The sequence below is a fragment of the Thamnophis sirtalis genome, unplaced genomic scaffold (genome assembly GCF_051295495.1).
Source record: "Thamnophis sirtalis isolate CommonGarterSnake01/CBP01778 unplaced genomic scaffold, rThaSir2_p1.2 scaffold_9, whole genome shotgun sequence".
Classification (NCBI taxonomy): Eukaryota; Metazoa; Chordata; class Lepidosauria; order Squamata; family Natricidae; genus Thamnophis; species Thamnophis sirtalis.
The window spans coordinates 41,603,602-41,624,222 of record NW_028261389.1 but is presented as its reverse complement, the minus strand read 5'-3'; the positions used below and the strand labels follow the sequence as shown (position 1 = coordinate 41,624,222).

Below are 20,621 nucleotides of genomic sequence, written 5' to 3'. Positions count from 1 at the left end.
CAAATAAGAAACTAATATTTTGAACATTTTAGAAATGTACTGATCTACGATACCACAGACAGAACACATAAAAGAGCACTGATTTTATTTTATTGACAAGGGGGAGAGAACAAAACCGTTCACCATTTAGTTAACTGAACTCTGTTTAAAATTTTAAAAATGCAATAAAACAAATGCGCGTGCAGATGTTTTGCAGATAAGCCTGCTGAAGGACAGGTCTTAACTACAATAAGATCAATCAGGCAGCAAGATTATTAGCAAATAGAGTAGGTAAATTACATTATTAAATAGTTCTTACTTTGAAACTTCCAATATAACAAAGGGCAAACATCAACAACACCATCAAATAAAACCATAGCAGATAATAGTTTCTTCTCTAAACTTCTATACAGTATATAATAACTGTTTTGTCTTTTAGTTATTTCCTCTGATAAAGTTGACTTCAGTGAAGTCTCAGCAAGGCCACTTTTGAATGAAAGCCTAACATTAGACAAGCAGCTGTTCCAATACTCGATTATAATGGAGACATGGAGGGTATTGTTAACAACTGAAACATTGAAAATCAGATTTATTTTCTTTCCATTTTGTTTAAGGCCGATTTTAGCTAGCATGTGAAGAATTTTGAGAGAAAAAATACTAGCAAAGCTAGCTGCTTCCTGGTAATTGCTTCTTTGTAGCCATTGAGGAAAATGTTTCTTGCTTTCTGTATTTCGTTCTGATTTTTGCAGTTTTTCTTCTTGTTGGTTTTAGAAAAAAAAAGAACAGTCACAGTGGTTTTCTACAATTTTGTATGCATTTCTGTTTGTTATGTTTGTATATATGTATGAGAGTTCTGTTTTGCCTTTATAGGTCCATTTTTTGGCTCAAGTTTCATGTTTAAATCTTTTCCCTCTTGATCATTAGAGGCAAGAATTCACTTTAAATAGTGGTATATAATTTTTGAAAAAGTAGGAACATGATGAAGCATCTAATAACTTTTTGCTATTCAATATCCAATTGACATTGCTACAATTCAAAATTGTAAAAAATAGTGGAATGAAAAGATACAAACAGTATACTTGACAACGTATTTGTCAAGTGTTTGCACTAAGACCCCATGTACCACATAGTTTTTAAAAAAATCATATTTATATCCATTTACATGAGACATATATTAAAAGAAATTCCACCATAAATACATGTAATTCTAGTATATTACAATAAAACAGATGGAACACATTTCAAAATGAAGGCCCCCTTTTGATAAAAGCATTATTTCTGCACATTGGCCAAGTTTGTCAAGATGTATAATTTTAAAAATTAGTAATTATTATTAATTAAACTACATTAGATGTGCAATCTGGACAATATTGTTGCTACACTCTATTCAATCATTTCAGTGGAGCTTGTGATCAACTTTTATGTCAACTCCACAGAAAGCATTAAAAAATTGTGTGACAATAGTATTTGGCAGGTTGCACATTACAACTAAATATGTAAAAAGATCACCACACATTTTAGTTTGATAAACATTTATATTTTCTTCCCTATTACCCTGTTCTTGGAATAAAAAGCTTCTTAAGATGGTGGTAGTGCACTTCAGGTAAAATAGAAGAAAGAGGTGGCATCTAGAAGTAAGGAAAAACAATTCATTTAATGATAACATTTACACTGATATAGATTCTTTTACAGTAGTAATCTCTGAGTAGCAATTGTAAAATAAAACTTAGTTGATGTGGGAAAGAGGTAAGGCAGAGTGAAGATGAGATCAGTAAAAATACATGGTAGAAGATTCACTGGTTGCATTTAAACTCAACTCTAAGAATAGCTAAAATAGCTTGAAATCTTATAATTTTCTATTTGTTTCAAAAACTAATCCTAGAATAACATAGAGATGTTTAAGCTATATATTAAGGATGAAGATATAGTTAGATTATCTGTAAAAACAATCTCAGTAAAACTAATGGAATTTATTTATTAAAACAGTTGTATAGGATTACAGTTTCTTTGTGTCTTATTTTTTCTTTTAAACACCACTACCTTATTTTGAAAAATAAAATAAAATAAGGAAAATGATTTTGTTTTGTGAGAGTACAAATTTATTTTAATGAATAGCATGTGTTAATAAAAATTACTGAGGTTACTGTTCTTGAGAAGGAAGATTGTAATGTTTAAGAAATATTTTAGAAAATATACGCATTTTGGAAGATGATGTTTTCATTATAGGATTTGTGTAGTCATTGCTGGACAAAGTATCCTCATTCTAATGAACACAGGTGCTACTGCACTGGACTGTGAATGACATCACAGCAGTAGTAATTGTAAATTACATGGATAAAAGTTAATTTTTGCCTACATTTTCAAAACTGATTATTTTTTATAATTTTTAAAAATAGCAAATCAAGTTTTCCCTATTCCCCAATCCCTTGCTATACTGTTTACTGTGAACAGCATTTGTGTGCAGGAGTCAATATCAGGCAGGAAGAGAGCAGCCTTCAGCAAGTGAGCAATTAGTATAGAGGAAAATACAATTAGTATTTGCTAATTTTTTTTAAAGATTATAAACATTACACCAACTCATAGAAGAATGTGGGATGAGAGGCAAGAAAAATAATTTATCTTTTTCAGAAGACAGTTTTAGATTGGCCAGAGACATTATTGGAAGAACAAGACACACACTTAGGAGATAATTTTAAGAACATAAAATATTATTGGATCCTGATTTTCTCCAGCTTACAAGGAGCCTAGTGGGACTACACACTGTACATCAAATTTTGTATTGGAAGAAATGTTTGCCATACAACAATGCATTTTCTAGAGAAGCATTATTATCAAATGTCTTCAGAGTTATGACCAAGAGTTTGTGTAGTTCTTAGTGCTCTCTGAACTTTGTTTTTGCTTGCCAATGTTTCATTACTCATTATGAGGTCTGCTCTCTGAGTGTGAGGTCTGCTCATGTGTGTGTGTGTTTGTGTATGTGTAAAATTACTCTGCCAGTTTTGATGAGGGAATATTTTCCTCTGTTGGAACAATAGTTTGTTTTCCCATTTGGCCATCAAATAATAGTGCTATATCAGAAAATAATTGTCTATTACTTTCTGAAGAAATACAAACAGGTATACAAACAGGTAGCATCAGAAATGTAGCTGCTGCAACATGACTGAAACTGACCTCCGCTCCCCTCTTCCATTCAATCATGTTCCATTCTCTGTGGCTCTAGAGCATGGCTGAAACTGCTCTAAAGTGTGGCAAATTTTGGATATCCTAACTATTTGCAGTAATCCTTTGGATGTTAGCATGAAACAAACAGGCAGAACAAAAACTAGTATATCTTAAGGAAATTAAGGCTGAAGAGCCCACCTAGGATATGAGATATTAAAAAAGTTCTTGGCATGGAGGAATAGTTTATCATATGTATCTTGTCCATCTCAACCTGAAAAGTTACAGCCAGTGGTGGGATTCAAATAATTTAACAACTGGTTTGCTCAGGGTCAGGTTGACTGTGGTGGCAGGCGTGGCCCATCCCTGTCCTCCAGCTCCACTGCACATGTGAAATGAGCCTCCCATGATGGCCAACCTGACCTTGGGTGAACCGGTTGTTGAATTACACCGCCCCCACTATCAAAGTGGATCCTGGATGCTGCGCTGTAATGGAGAAATGGTCAACAGAAAGGGTGGCATGAGGGAAGGAGGAGGAGCAGGGAGAAGAAAGAGGGAAAGCAGCCTTCTCCTTCCCTGGTGCTGGCCGCTCCGTTGCCCGTTTCTCCATTGCAGCACAGTGCAGCACCCAGGATCCACTTTGATAGTGGGGGTGGGTAATTTAACAACAAGTTTGCCTGAACAGGTGCGAACCGGCTGAATCCCACCACTGGTTACAGCCCAGGTCACAGGTTGCCAACATTGCTTAAATGCACAAACCTCCAGCAGTAGCCTAAAGTATTCCTGTTATTTCATTTCCATAACGAGTGCAACCTTTTATGTATTTTCATCTGAATACTCACTTTAGTTCAGTTCGGAGCTCTTTTTCATGCTAGGTATGTCAACATGAATATGTGCGAACTGTAGAACTGTCTAACCTCTGTAACCGAGATGAAGCAACTGCAAATAGAGATCCAATAATATTAAGAAACTTGAAAGAAGGTGAAAAACATCATTAATGGAGGTTTTTCTAATATCATAAATAGCTGTGAGTTATTTTATTTTACCTTTAAGCTTATTTAGTTCCAATTGTTTTGTTTCCTCTTTTAGTCTTTTGCCTAAAATAATGTTATTTCATCATAAATATTAACAAACATACTGCAAGTATTTGCCTTCATGATATATAAAATCAAGATGAAACAATATATTTCAAATCACTCTTCGAATGGAAGGCAGGTAGGGTTCAACTTCATTTATCTGTAGGCTAAAAGTGGAGTTTATGTTCATATGTCCAAACTGTATAGCCCATATCCAAATGAACTCCAAACCTGAGTATGTAATCAGAATTTTTATTTAATACCTCGTGCGACCTATAGATATCCAGTGGTGCTAGAGACAGGGAAAACAGTCCACCTGTGTCAAGTGGGAAGGCTCATTTGGGATTTCCAATAATGCATTAATCCAGTAATGAAACAAATCCAGCATCGGATAATGTGCTTTAATTTAGAAATATGAATTAAATCATTAATAATATTTAATCAGCAATTGAAACACTTAATTTTTGGTCAAGTGTCTTGAATGGGTGACCTATATTGTTTTCTCGTATTCACACATTTCTTGTATCTTTTCTTCATAACAGACATTTTGCTAATAATCAAACATTTTACAAGCAGAATGTTAATAGTTTAAAACATTATTTGAAAGCTTAACTCCATTTTCCCATTCCCTTTTCCCTGCCTCTCAAAGATGTATTTCTTTTACTCTCTATTAGCTGTGAAATAGATGTAATTGATTTGAATAATTTACATTAAATGTAACTAACAGCCATGCAAAGTTGGAACATTCATTTTGAAAGCAGGTGTTAATTGGCTTACCGTCAGTTGCCATTTTTCGTGACTGTCCTGATGTTGTAGTTAACCTAAACCCAGCTGGCAGTGTTTCTGAAGAGCCAGGCATCATGCTGATTCCATGAACTTCACGTGGAGGAAACTGTCTTCGCCAGGAAGAGCCTTGCCTAAAATTCTTGTCATCGCTCTGCAACATACAATGTTGAATTTTAGTAAAGCTGAAATCTTTTCCTTGCACTAACTGTCATTTTGAAATGTTATAATCAGGAAAGTAGATTATTGCCTATTAAAAATGATTTTACAAACATATATACTATGGAAATCTTTATCTGGTTTCTTTTTGAAAACAGGTTAATAATACATGCACTTATTACATATGTAATGACATAGCCAGAGCAAGCTGACAATTACAAAAGCTTCAGAATACAACAAAAGGAATGACAAAAATATTGAGTGATTAAATGGTTTTCATTTGATTTCATTTGTAGCACCATCAGGGGACTCTGCTTATAATCACCCACACTTTAGTCATCTCCAGATTGAAATACTGTAACACACTGCATATGGAACTGCCCAACTAATGCAAATGCAGTGGTGCAGGTAAATTGTGTGTGTTCCCAAAACAACACATCATACTTCTGTTCCATGAGCTGCATTGGCTGCCAGTTTGCTTCTGGATTTAATTCAGTTTGTTTTCATTACAGTTGTAATCTCATCACTAAGGAAAAATATGTGACTAAAAGACTAAAAGAAACTGGCAATATATCTTATTACTAATTGCAGGTATATGTCTTAATTTGCATATTGGCAATTCGGGCTATTTCTGCAAACATATCGTATTAAATATCATAAGGCTTCATCCTGTCAAATGACTACACTATAGGAATTCTGCAGAAATGAGCTAGTGATCTGTTTTCCCGTTGGGAAACTTATTCTGAATTAATGTGACTACATCCTTTTTTCCTAATAAAACCAGCATAGCCATACTGTCTAATTCCTTCCTTTCTCTATTTTCTCATCTATGTATAATTAAATTTGCAATGGTAATAATGTCCAACAATCTATTTTAAGGTATTTATTTTCTTTTCATATATTTCATAGAAACAACAAACATCTATTATTTTTTGTTGTTCATAATTAATTATATAAAAATAAGACTACTTACTTCATCAAGGCGTCTACCTGTTCCTAGCGCCAATAAATTGTTGTATTCCCTCTCAAGAATCTGCCGTGCCTATGGTTAAACAAATCACTCAATAATGTAAAAAATATTTCAATCACTCAATAATGTAAAAAATATTTCAAATCCTATGGAAATTGAACAGGTTTTAAATAGTTACTTTATGTACCTGGGTATTCTGTGTTGGAATCTGCAACAATAAGGCTAAACTGCTATAATCAAAGTTATCATCTAAGGCTATGAGTGACCCATGCACACCACTTTCTAGCACATTATTCGCATAATCTCGTAATCCAATTGCTTGTATCCAGCGTATAACTCTGTCATTGCTCCACACCAACACATCTGTAAAAAAGAAAAAAAAAGGATTAGAGTTGGGGTTATGAGTTTAGGCTAATAACCATTTTTTAAAAATATAAGAATAAAAGATCTGAGCTAAACCAAACATAGCTATTTAAAATTATATTGTAGTCCCATAATGTTAGATCTGTTCTAAAATGTAAAGCAATTTTTCCATAAAATGGATACATGAAATTTCTAGAGACAAATTAATATGCTGTAGCAACAAAAATTATGTTGTTTATATTCTCTAATAATGTAATTGAAAAATACTTTAGTACAAATCTAATTAATTATGAAGCTAGATATCATTTTTAAAGTTTTTCCTTTTATATTGTCACATATGAAGAGTTACAAGGAGGAGCTTACACTGATAAAGCACATAGACACCAAAAGCCTATGCAATGTTAATGCACCTCTAGATTAACAAAGTTAGTTGTTTAATGTAATGCCATCTATTAGTAGTTTTCCATTACAGATTGATATCTATTGCTAATAGATAGATACTACTTGCAAACATAAACCTGTTACTACTTATTGTTTTAGTTACCATTTTGAGATGATGGTTTGCATTTACCTGCACTTCAATGTACTTTTATGAGTTTGTTTCTGTTTAGAATATTTTATAGGATGAGCATTCAGAAAAACCCATTTTATGTTAGTAAAGCATTACCTTTTATTTCATGCTGACTTGCTTCCCTTCTCCTTTCTAATTCTTGTCTATCATAATTCAGTTTCTTTAAACACATGATTCCATATTGCAGACTTGTTCTGTTATTTTAAAAAAGTAACACACCATAAGGCAATAGGAAAGTTTTATCATTATTGAAAACTCTTATTCAGTTTCATAAACACTGGAACTATTTTGGGGCAAATAATTTAGAGTGCAGAAATCATAACATTAATATGTTGACTATTAGGGTATTTAACTATGTTTCTATTATCTCATATAAACATGTAACATTCATTTAGGAGTTGTACAGACCGCTATGAGTGAAGATTATGCATGTCCATTATTTAAAATGTTACAACTTACCGATGAAAGCTATCCACCATTTTTAAATGTACACGGAGATCTTTTTTTGTTAGATGATCTAACATCCTTGCATCCACCAAACATTCCATGAAGTAACTTCGGTACTGTGGTAACCCTAGACTGGGAAGCCATTCATTACCAATCCATTCATGGTTCATATCACCATAAGCTAGGGTCTATGGGGGAAAAATAGGAAAACATAATGGTTACCTAATTACTACACCAATCACTACACACACACACACACACACACACTTCAGTTCTTGGATGAGAAATGTTTTCAAAGAAAAAAAAAGCTAAATTTGAAATGTCTGTGGAGATTCTCAATTCCTGAAAGACTCTAAGCAGCTTACAATTTTAAAAACAAGGATAGCAAAGGAAGAATCTGCCATACCTTACATGACTTCATAGCTAATCTACCGCAAATTTCAGGAGAACACATTTTAGAATTCCTAGCCAATTCCTAGCCCAGACATCAGGTTAAAGAAGTGCATTAACTCTAATTATATGGCATTCCTACTCCAATATGTCACCAGGTAGCAACATCTAATCAACTTTGGCTGATCTGAGAAACAAAGTGGGGTTGGTCCTAGTAAATACTTGGATAGGAGCTGGCTAGGAATTGTGAAATAATAAGCATTTTGGAATAAGCAAAGGTAGCCTATTTCTACAATACCACAAAGAATACTGAATGGATGCCATGCAACAAAGGGAATAGAAGGAAATAAGCAGGAAATTTATTCACAAAAAGTGATTCTGGATATGGAAAGAAAAAGATAATTCACATCATCTAACCCCCCATACCTTTAACCTTTAACAGTTTACTGTGGACCTTACCCCATTCCTAAGAGGTTTGCAAGGGAGCGTGCATAAGCACACCAACATGCCTACCGTCCCTTGTCCTACTGTCCCCATTTTTTCGTACCAATTTCCTGTGTTTGTGTCCATGTTTATACTTATACTTTTATCTTGTACATGTTTGACAAACTAAATAAAATAAATACATAATTAAAAAATAAATCAATCTATTTAGGGACTTGTATTTCTGCCAAAATGAAGCTGTTCATGCAGGTAGTATGAAGATAAGAGTTATTAGTTGTATTCATTTACAGTACAATGCTAAAAGCAATCTTAAAAGGGGTACATTTTTTCTGGTGGTTGGTTTATTTCATAGTTATGGAATCATTTGTGAAATAACTAGCATAATTAGCACAATCATAACTTAGTGTAATTATGCTGCAAGATATTGTTAAAGCACTTATGCAAAGAACTGCATAAATGAAAACTGAAGTATTGACATTCATGTGAAAAAGGGGTTTTCACCCGAGTGCAGCTTTGGGATCATAGAACACAATTCAATGACTTGTACCTCAATCCAATAAATTTATCATCATAGGTACTGAAATATTTTCATATTAATTTTGTCAAGCTGCAACAGAATACTGACTGAGTTGACCCTGTAGCTGATGTAATATGTAAACTTTCCAACTTCCAAATTATAGACATACAGAATTACAGATCCTTTTAGTATATGGCCATTCAGAGAAACAAAGGAAATAAATTTTGCAGTAGAGCTGTGCCAATCCATCAGCTAATTTCTCATCTTTGGCTACTAAACTTCTCTGCTTAAGACTAGATTAAAGTACACATGGGTGAACTCCCCCAATTTAACTATTGCTTGTCTATAGTCACTCTACAGTTTAAGCAATGTTCTCTCATCTATACAAGGGCTGATCATTCCTATTTCCAGAAAATGAACTACTGTTTCTCATGTTAAAAGAAAAAACATCAGAGGAAAAGGATCATACCTGAGCCCAGCTGCCTTCCTCATTGTCCTTCTGCAAGTTGAACAGAACCATTAGCAATGCCAATTAAGAACAAAAAGCAAAAATATTTAGAAACTAATAAATAAGATATAAATAGAGCAATACAATATATCCTTATAATCTCATACTTTTCCAGGTTGTCATAAAATTTAGTCAGTAGGAGAGGAAAAGAGACAGTAAATAAGTCTCTTGCCAGCCCAGATTTTCAGGATGCCTCAGGCTGAAAAATTACTTGTTGGGAAGTTGACTAGTTGGCTGACAATCATGGGCACTAACTGATTAAAGCTTCTGCACTATATCTCTTTTTCTGGGAGGTACTAGTCAAGAGCTTTGACTAGCCAAGAAAGAAGAGCAGCGACACCACTGGCTTTTGAATGGTCTGCAAGCTTTGGTAAAGTTTTAACAGGAAAGATAGCCTCAATATATAAGCATTGTGGATAATCACATGACAATCATCCAAACTATCTATCAGCTGGGCCAGCAAGCTACTGACTGCTATCCCCAAGATGTCATGGCCAGACCTCTTCCCTGGTTGCCAAAGGAATGAGTTTGGGAAGTGCAATATTAAAGCAACTTGTTATGATCGCTTTCTTCTGGAGCTTTCTAAACAAGGTGGAATTTACACATAAATATGCACTAAACAACTGAGGATTGATTTGATTTTTCAATTTTAATGCATTTGTATTTATTTTGAAACAAATTATTTAGTTTAAAAATTGTTTACAACACATTTCAGGCATTTCCATAAAATAGCCTACACATATAGAGCTTATTGTGCCATTTTGTACAATTATTATATTTATATATTTTATGTATGTATGTGTATATATATATATCCTAAAAAAATCCTATGTCCTATGATGACACTACAATAACAATAATGGGCAATATTAGAACTAACCGTTTTGGTTGGAGCTGCAAGATTTTCCATTTCTTCATGGGTTACCCAGACATTGCCTGAGGGCTATTGTCCAGGCCCACAGGGTCAGGCAAAATCCATATTAGGTAAGCAGTGTTAAAGAAGAAAGGCAGCAACACTGTAAGTTAACAGCATACAGCATCAAAATGAGCACAACCACATTCTTGTCTCAGATGAGGTGCAGTTAGAAAGCAGTGTTAAATAGCTGCTTCCCCCCTGCAATTTGAAAAAAATCCCTCAGTTGAATTATTCTGATAAGCAAGGGAGCATTTGCATTCTATTAAATAAATGTGAGCAAATAATCCCTATACACTTCTATTATTGTCTTCAGAACCATTAATTTATAGCAGCTTTATCTGATTTCATCCAGATACACTGGCACTGTAATATCTGTAATTTCTATTCAGCATAGCCAACACTTCAAAATGTTAGATTTTGTAATCTCAACAAATCTGGATCTCATCAGATTGGAGAATACTGTTTTTTATATGGAAATAACATTTCACTGAATCTAAGGATATACATATTTTAAAGTACAGAAATTGCCCTAAAAATATGTAGCCCTGCATATTGGAAAATCATCTGTGAAGTTGATCCAAGAGATACTGTATTTTCAACTGTTGCTACACATGACCTGAAAAGTAATACAATGGAAGAAATGAGGATTTAAGAAAATAACACTTTAATCTCAATTGGGCATTATATTTTTAATGAATAAATATTTGAAGTGATATTGGCCATAATGTAGGAGTATGAAAACCTTGGTGAACCATCTGAAGGATTACAGTTCAATCAGTAATTCTGTATCCTAGATAAAGTACAAAGAAACCTTGTTAAAGATTAAAAAAACAATAATAAATAAATAAGATACATCTGAACTGAAATCCTAACCTGGTCTACCAAGCTGGCCTATTTGGCTTCTGCATTTTAAAGCATCCTCTTACTATTTCCCAAATGTCCCACATGATTTTCAGTTTGATGGTTGTAATCCAGAAAGGTAAACGGTGATCAATAGGTCTGGGAGCTTTCTGATATTTTCCCTGACAAGGAAAGGAATTAAGGAGCTCCAGGAAAATGAGCTGCAATGGGTTTCCATGTATCAGAAAAGCATACCGCAGCCATTTTAGTTCTTGTGGGAAACACAGATAGCTCCCTGCTTCAGGGGTGCATTCTCTGCATGAGAGGAAAAGACAGGCTTCTGCTAACACCATAGAAAAATGGATAACATCAAGATGACTTTTATATATAGGCTAAATTTTAGTCCATTTTCCCCACACTTTAATGTTATCCAGTTTATCATCTGAATTTAACTTCTTGACTAGAACATTTTCACCCTTCTACAAGAGAAGACAGGACATGCTGAGAAGAGATATATTTATCAATGCCTATCATCTAGAATGACAAAACATGGTTTTCTTCTTCAGAAATAACTGAATATTACCTGTCACTGGAGTACACTAGTGGGAATAATAAGCTATTATCCTCTTCATTATTTGATTGTCCAGAGGTATCTACAGGTACTGGCCTTTTGACAGATCCAGCAAAGGTTTTTTTTGTGCTTGATGACTCACCGTTCTAGAAGTTGGAGGGGCTGATGGGCTTGTGAGGGACACCATCTCCTGGATTGCCAGACGGAGCTTCAGGCGATGGAGAGGATTGCTGATTCCAATTTCTCTCTGGATTTCCGTATCTGACAGTGCAGACATGATGGCACCACTCTTCACATTTGCGCGGCAAGCAGCAACATACCATGCAGGCATTCCTAGCCAAAGCTATTGGGGATGGAGAATCAGTAGTTAAGAGCAATAAGGTTATTCTCATTACCAAGGCTGAATTAAATTGGGAGCTTGCATTAAACACACATCATAATGATTGGGTAAGCAAGTTCAGGCTTAGGTATTGGGGTTTAGAAGGCAGTACACTATTCTGACATTAGATTTCTTATAAAGTTTTTATTTCAAAATTATATTAAACCACCAAAGCTTTCCCCAAAAACATAAGAATATAATGGTCTTATCCCATAATCAGCTTTGGTTCCATTGTAACACCTCCTTTACCAGAAAAACTATTTTTTCCTAAAACAAACAATAATCTAAATACAATAGTCTGGGGAAAAAAAACCTTGACAGGAATGATGAATGCATATGAACTAATACAAAGAAGATACAATTTTTTAAAAAAATCTGCCTTTCATGTTGAAAGCCCTCATGAAAAATGCCTGCCTTCTGACTAATTTAATGTGCTTTAGTTAATAATTATTCTGGTTAAATGACAAAATTATAATTATCAGGGAATCTAGTAATTGGTCACTGAAGCAAAGCTAAAAACCAGGATTATTACTAGAGTTAAAATTAAAGTAACATTCAGACATAACACACAACACTCATTTCTACAAATGCTTTCTTGTATTAATTTACTTCTAGATTGCAGATTTAAAATTTATTTTATAGTGGTATAATTTTAAAAAATGAAGACTGCTCCTCGATTCTATGTAAGTTTTTTTTTAACAAATGCTATGTAGTTTTCTCTCTCATATATATTTCACTTTCATCACATGGTGGACATTATACCTTATTTAAACTATTTTAAACTTCCTACTTCCTCAAGAATATTTTTTTTCTCTCTCCCAAATTATAAAAATATAATTTACATTTCAATTTCCAAAGTACAAGTGGACTTTCGCTTTATCATTCCTACAGATTTTGGTTGAAATATGCTGATCTTTTTAAAAAACTGGGTCATTTTTTAGTTAAAGTTCTAGTATGATATGTCTTATGAAATATTATTTTTAAAAAAGGGGGAAAGCATTTGTCATTCTATGTAAGAATGAACTGTTTATAGACATTATTTCAAGAGGGAAATGAGAATTAACAGTTGTAACAGGGTCTATTTCTGTTTTCAACCTAAATTATAAACTGCTTATGATGAAGGTAAAATCATGTATACTAATATTTTTAGAAGGTTTTCTTAAAGCTTACCTCTAGCCAGGCAACTACTGTTGGCCCATCCCATTGTGCAAAAGGTAACCCCTTCCTCCGAGCTTCCTCTAGAAGTTCATGCCTAAAAGTGCAGTAGAGATAGTTAAAGCAGGAGTTAAGACCTAACAACATCACAAATGGATTTCAATATGGATGAAATAAAATTGTAAGGCACCATGTCACTGATAATACATATCAAAGTTTGCTTGTTTGCTATATATACACTTTGAACTTTAGAAAGCACTTCTCTATTTTTGTTCCCCACTTTGCAAGAGTATTTACCTTCTTTGGTGAAAACATTTTCTCATTTTTACAGATGCATTTCATCTTGGCTCATTAAAAATAATAATAAACTAATTTTCCTAACTTCATCTTCCAACTTTTACAAACTGATTTATGAAACAATCATTCTGTTTTGTTAGAAGCTGTACCTAAGCACCTCAACATATTTATGCTCTAATCATAAAGTAGAAAACAATCAGACATTAATGCAAGAAAATGCCCAGTTGTTTAACAAACAAGATTTTCACAGCTTTTTCAATATGTGTCAGCTGTAGTTTTCCACATACTCTTGTCTGCAATTGATTTTTGTTTTAAAAGACTGCAGATATTTTTTTTAAAGCAAATGTTGCCTATAGCTTAACAAAATTATGATTTGTCAAATAGTTTGTAATTTGACAAGGCTGTAAATGCACAAGTGCATGTTCTATACACTGGAGATGTGTACCTGTGGCCCTCCAAATATTGGTGGACTTTAACTCCAATCAGTTTGCCCTGTGATGAAAGAACTAGGTCTTGTAGATGGGCAACATCTTAGGGCCTTTAGTTGTTCATCCCTGCTATAAATCTTCCTACTTCTGAAATGGTTTCTGCAGAGATGAAAAGTAATTATATCATCTAGGTGGCTCAATATATTAAACTATGACTTCTGGAGAAGAAATGGTAAACTGAACACCATAGCATAATGACGACCCAATGAAATGTAAGTTTGTTGTAATTCCTCTCCAGATAAGGAGAGGATTTGAGATCATCCTCAAGGGCTTCAGATGATTGCTCCTCATGAGAAGACTGCAAGACAATGGTCTCTGATGGGTTTAGAGCTATGGAAGATGAGGGGATAGCTATCTTGCTCAAACCATGGATGGCATCTATAAAAGGACACTGGGTTCACATATATTTTTTTCTAATCACTTTCAGAAATTGCTTGTTAATTACTTTTCAGTTATTGATAATCTTTACTTAGTCTGAAAAGACCAGATTAAGTTACTTCAATCCTTATTGAAATAAGTTTTAAATGCTATTTTAAGGACCTTTTTTAAATAAAGAGCAAAAAGGTGGTTAAAATTTTGATTCTGACAAGATAAAAATGGGTTAATGGCCTAGATTCATTTGAATAAGATTTTGAAATTATTTACAAGAGCCATTACTGTGGGAAATTGCTTTCGGTTTGAATTCTTTAAAAAATGATAGGATGGGACTTTGAAGGTTGGAAATTAGAAGGAACTAAATATAACAATTAAAGGATTAGAACACTTACAATACATTTGACTTATTAATAGAGAATGGAGCAACATATTTTAATTTTGGATATACTGAGGGATATTTTTGAACAATGGACTCAGAAGTTAAGAGTGTTTGTCTCTATAGATAGATTGTCTTTAAAAGGTTATGGAAGAGAACAAGTTTTATTGGAGCTTATAATTTGAGACTGAGATTGATCTGTAGATTTAAAAATGATAGGCTACAAGAGTGATAGGGGAAAAGGTAGTACACTGGACATACAAAAGATGTTTTGCATTTTTTAATATTTAAGATATGTGAGTAACAAACTAAGGTAACAAATCTCTATAATTTTCCTATATTGGATTTACAACAGAGGATTGTTCAAGCTTTCAAGAATTTTATGAGATGGGACAAAGAAAATAATGAAAAGATCAACTTTTGAGACATTATATAAAGGAACTAAAAATCAAGATTGTTAAAAGTACAAGGGAGGAATATAAAGATGGTTTATTTGATCAAAGTTAAAATAGATATACTGTTCTCTCTGGATATGGACTTTTGCTGATTAGGATTGAAATGACAACATTGTATTTTTATATTTTAATAGAAGCTGATTGTTGTTAAAATTGTTATTATTTGTGATAACTGGGGTTACTTCTTTAAATATTTTTCTTTTTGTTTAATATTCAGGTAATCCTTGACTTATGGCCACAACTGAGTTCAAAATTTCTGTTGTATACTAAGTGAGTTTTGTCTTATTTTACAACCTTTTTTGCCAATGTTGTTAAGTGAATTACTGCAAGGTAGTAACATGGTTGTTAAGTGACTCTGGCTTCCCCATTTACTATGCTTGTCAGACGATCACAAAAAGTGATCACATGAACCAGAGACCGCACATGTCATTAATATGCCAATTGCCAAATGTCCAAATTGTGATCACATGACAACAGGGCTGTTGCAATGGTCATAAGTGTGAAAATGGTCATAAGTCACTTTTTCAGTGCCACTGTAAGTTCAAATGGCCATTAAATGAATAGTTGTAAGTTGAGAATTACCTGTACTTATTTTTTCCTTTCTATTGTCTTTTCTGAAAACTTGTATTAGTTTTTATCATTGTGTTTAATAAAATGACCATTAAAAAGATATTCTGCTACAATTGTCTGCTAGATTTCTTTGCAACTATAAATAACTTACATCCAGGGGTAAATAATGTTTTGATTCAAGGGCCATAACAATTTTCTTTTGGGGGGCAGGAGGATGCAGGTCTCAAAGTGTATGATCTGATGAATGATGTGAGTAATGTTATTGGGGTTGTTTTTAACTACACAGTGCCAGGGTTTATACAGAACTTTTTATATATTTCTCAGACTAACATGAAACCTACGGTTTTCAATAATTATAGTGAGATTACTCCCTCTTATTGCAACTCTGTAAGATACATTCTAATATTCAATCTAATATAACAGCCTCCCTGTTCAGAACTCCCATAACAGTTTTCTGAGCGTTTCAGAAAGGAGAAAAATGAATGCACCCCTGGCTTTTACTTGACATTGTTAAACACTAAGGAGCACAGCACACGATTAACTCAGTTTTCTAGTAATGATTCTCAAAAGTATCTAATCATATTTGCAAATTGAAATGTATGATTATATTTGAAGGCAAGAAAAGCTTGGAAAAATCTTCCATCATTCCCTTAGGATAAATGCTGAAAAATTAATTCATCACTTATGTTTATTATTTAGGTATTACTTCAATATTTCTGAGTGATATAAAAATAATTCCAAAAATTTAAACCAAACACAATGCATTTTTAATTATGTTAAAGTATCTGGACCTTCTTACAATATACTTCCTTGATTGTTCCCTCTATTGTATCAGTCACATTTTCTTAAAAAAAAATACAGTAATATTCCAAAATATAACCACATAGGAGTGCTATTACAACTGTCCCAAAGAAAATCTAAATCTAAATGCATAATCTGCAGCTTCCCTGCTATGCAGAAAAGGTGTCACTGGGTGCAACTTTACTTGAGAATTGCATTTATAGCTTTCTGAGCCCCCAATTCTACATGGCCTCTGCCATCCATAAATCTGCGTGATATACAGGAGATCCATTATATTTTATATATATGATACATATGTTTATAACTTTATCAGCAATATTCCAATCAAGCCTAAGAATAATTTGTGTACTAATGCAGTAAATGAATAAAGCTAGCACAAACTTGAATCAGAACAGCATGTTGGAGAGTGGGAAAATGAACAAAAATAACTAGGCTTCGGAAAATATATGGAACAAGTTTGTCCAACCTGGATTTTGCCACAAGCTTCAAGTGTCTTAATTATAGCCAGCTTTGCTTAATATACATCGTGAGAACAGGGAGATTTTCTGTTGTGCATTAAAATAATATAGGGTAAGTCTCTGTGCAGATATATAATTAAGGCATCAGGTTATAATTAAGGCATCAGAAAGTGCCTTAGACACAAAACCAGCTGGGTAACTTTTGGGCCAGTCACTTTTCCCTAGCCCTAGGAAGGAGGCAATGGCAAACCAGTTGTGAAAAACTTTTAGCAAACAAATTGCAGGGAATTATTGAGGGTAGTCGCTGAGAAGCAGACACGACTGAATGAAATAAAAATAAAAATGTATAGAACGTTTTGTGCTCTGTGCCAGAGTTTCTCAATGTAAATCTTCATCTTCTACAGTTCTCAACCAAATTGGGGCAAGTTGCCTTAAGGTGGTCTTTTGTACAACATACAATGATAAGTATTTGAAATGTTTCATATCTCCTGGAATTAAAATAGGATACCATATTATTGCACTGTGCAACTAATACTTTTTAATTAATCTTAGCCATTTAGTAGTATACCCATAAATATTTGAAAATTATAAAGCTGATTAGTAATAAATAGAATCCATTTTATTTGCAAATCCAAAAGTTGAAAAATTGTCAATATTAATTTGTTTTCCATGGAATGTCAAGCGTATTTTCTTATGATGTCAAATGAGAATGGATGGCATTGTAACTTTACTTTAAGAACTCAAGCCAGTTCAGACACAGATAGGAAATATAACCTAAATATGGAATTTAGGATGATTTTTCTTCTAAATATTATAGGAATGTGGCCTAAATTAATGCACAAAACATTAATTCATTAAGATTAATTTATACAATAATATTCACATTTATTTTAGAAAAAGGTTTCTAATCTAGAGTGCCAAAGAAGAAAGGTAGAATCCAACAAGAATATTCCACACTTTGTTAAACTAGATCAGCTTTTCCAACTTGGCATTTGCCAGATATACTGAAATATAATTTTCATCCTCCCAGTCAGCATGGCCAACAACCGTAATCCAAATTTTTTGGAAGATATCAGATTGGAGAAAGGTGATCTAGATGAAAACTATGGTCTACATTGAAAATTGTCAATGTAGAGCATAAGAAAAAAAATTAGTCATCTAGGCATACATTTATTTATTAATGAAAGATAGGAATGAAATCAGTTGGCAAAAAAATGAGAATAATGATCAATCTTATGTGTGTTATTGTGTTTTTATTTTTTAAAAATATTTTTGGTTCATATAGTGTAGTGTAGCAAGCTAAATCTTTCCCTTCTGCATTTTTTTGAAAACACATAGTGTGTTAGCCAAATTTATGATAGGTTAAAAATGTTATGATAGGTTAAAAATAACCAATTTTGTTGTATTTAAGTACAATAACAATAAAGATTATACTTATGTGAAAAGCAAAACAAAAGTAAGCTTATATGATTGTTTAGATCTCATGACAGAAAAAAATAATATACTCTATAGCAGCGATGGTGAACCTTTTTCGGCTCACGTGCCATAAGTGGGGGGAGCGCGGGGGGGGGTCATGTGTGGGCATGCTGCACCCATAATACAATGCATGACCCCCCCAGTGCACATGCGCACACTACAGGCGCAACCCCACAGTTTTTGAATGTTTTTTTTCGCTCCAGAAGCTTTATAGGAACCTAGGGAGGGCGAAAACAGCCTCCTTGTGTTCCCCCCAAGCCCCCCCAGAGGCTTCAGGGACCTTCAGGAGGCTTCCCTGAAGCCTCCGGAGCGCTCAAAACAACCCTCTGAGCAAACCGGAAGTCATTTCTGGTTTGCTCGGAGGGTCGTTTTGAGTGCTCCGAAGGCTTCGGGGACCTTCAGGAGGCTTCCGGGAAGCCGCCGGAACGCTCAAAACGACCCTCCAAGCTAACTGGAAGTGTGTTCCTGAACTCCCAGTTTGCCCATAGGGCCCTTTTTTTACGCTCTGGAGGCTTCCTGGAAGCTCATGAAGCCTCTGGAGGGCCTCTGGGGGAGGGCGGGGTGCTCTTTTCACCCTCCCCAGGCTCCTATAAAGCCTCTGGAGCCTGGGGAGGGCGAAAAATAGCTTCAAAAAGGGTGAACTCAGCTGGCCAGCGCACGCATGCGCTCTGGCCAGCTGACAGGGCAGCACCTCACATGCCCTGACAAATGGCTCCACGTGCCACCTGTGGCATGTGTGCCATAGGTCCGCCATCCCGGGTCTATAGTAACAAAATGTAATATACTTTGAATAAAACCTCAGCTTGTTAAAATAATACTGTTGCTACCTTGTTTTAATACATAATGAACACTATCACTTTCTTAAACATCAATATTATGTAAATGCAAACAGTTTAGAATGCAAGGTAATCAGTATTGAACAATCTATAAGTAATAATGTTACTAATATACCACCATTATGATGACTTGATCAAACTACCTAATGCATAAGGTCATGTTATTATAAACATGTTGAAAAAAATTACAGACGCTGGAAACTGAAGGTACAGTAATACTATAATTTAGGTAGTCCATGACCTATGACTGTAATGGACTGTTACAGTTGTAAGTTGTGGCAATGATAAAGTGGATCATCAACAGGAACAATCTGTTGTTACAAACATTTTTGCAGTGTTCATTAAGTTAACGTATCAGTCATAAAGTGAACATTTGGTTGACAAGTGAACCCATTGTTCACTATGGGGTGGTTTTGCCAAAAAACAAAGAAAATACCATTTATAAAAACATTTTAACTGTAGTCTTGTGACTTTGCTGCAAATGGCCATAAATATGGGTTGCCAAGTGCCCAAAATTTGGTCATGTAACTGTGGTGAGGCAGCTGTTGGAACAATAGGGTCATAGGCAGCTCTTGAGGGGTCTGTTGTAACTTCATCATTAAGTTACTGGTAACTACTATATACAGTATATCTATATGTATCTATTTATCTGTATGCCTCTGTATGTGTACAATCCCAGTTTACACATGACAACAGGGTGTAACCTTAGTTCAGTCATTCTTCCTCAACCCAATCTACCTCATAGGGTTTTCATTGTGATGAAAATAAAAGGTAAAAAGAGTATTCTGTACGTTTGCCACCTTGTTATTTATAAAAAAACAAATAAAGGCAGGATAAAAATAACTAAATAAATATTCAACTGTAACCAGAATAGTAATATCTTTTTTTGAACAATTTAAATGAATAAGATTCTGATGTTCAGCAAGATGACTTTGTGTAAATCTCCAAAACTGATCCTATTTAAATTATGTTAATTCTTACAAGTAGTTTTGTTTCCCTTCTAGATTTTCTGGTTGTTTATAAGATAAAAAAGTACAATCCTCTGAATATTGGCTAGGAATGAGGGTTGCTTAGTTCAGTGAATCTTTCACCTAGGTAAGTGAGCTGGTTTTGTATTTTACTGTTTTAGCCAAAATCTCAATAAAACATATTTGCAAATTTGCAAATTAACTGAATTGCTAAGAGATGAAATCAAGAGTGAAAGAAATCAAAATATTGTTGTTCTATATAACATTCATATAGAACAAGTAAATGAATCAAAT

The 20,621-nt window shown here is 34.0% G+C and overlaps 1 protein-coding gene across 6 annotated transcripts in view; it reads right to left on the bottom strand.

Moving 5' to 3' along the window:
• Positions 1 to 1,418: 1,418 nt before the first annotated feature.
• PPFIA2 (PPFI scaffold protein A2) overlaps positions 1,419 to 20,621 on the bottom strand; it is a 220,351-nt gene continuing 201,148 nt past the window's right edge. For all 6 annotated transcript variants that reach the window (XM_014063940.2, XM_014063941.2, XM_087723391.1 and 3 more), the window contains 11 exons: positions 13,243 to 13,324; positions 11,836 to 12,036; positions 10,247 to 10,309; positions 9,328 to 9,357; positions 7,520 to 7,695; positions 7,157 to 7,254; positions 6,314 to 6,489; positions 6,130 to 6,198; positions 4,992 to 5,151; positions 3,981 to 4,077; positions 1,419 to 1,607 (listed from right to left, as the gene is read on the bottom strand). In XM_014063940.2, coding sequence (XP_013919415.2) covers positions 4,019 to 4,077; positions 4,992 to 5,151; positions 6,130 to 6,198; positions 6,314 to 6,489; positions 7,157 to 7,254; positions 7,520 to 7,695; positions 9,328 to 9,357; positions 10,247 to 10,309; positions 11,836 to 12,036; positions 13,243 to 13,324 — 1,114 coding nt within the window. In that variant the 3' untranslated portion in view covers positions 1,419 to 1,607; positions 3,981 to 4,018. The remainder of the gene's footprint in view (positions 1,608 to 3,980; positions 4,078 to 4,991; positions 5,152 to 6,129; positions 6,199 to 6,313; positions 6,490 to 7,156; positions 7,255 to 7,519; positions 7,696 to 9,327; positions 9,358 to 10,246; positions 10,310 to 11,835; positions 12,037 to 13,242; positions 13,325 to 20,621) is intronic.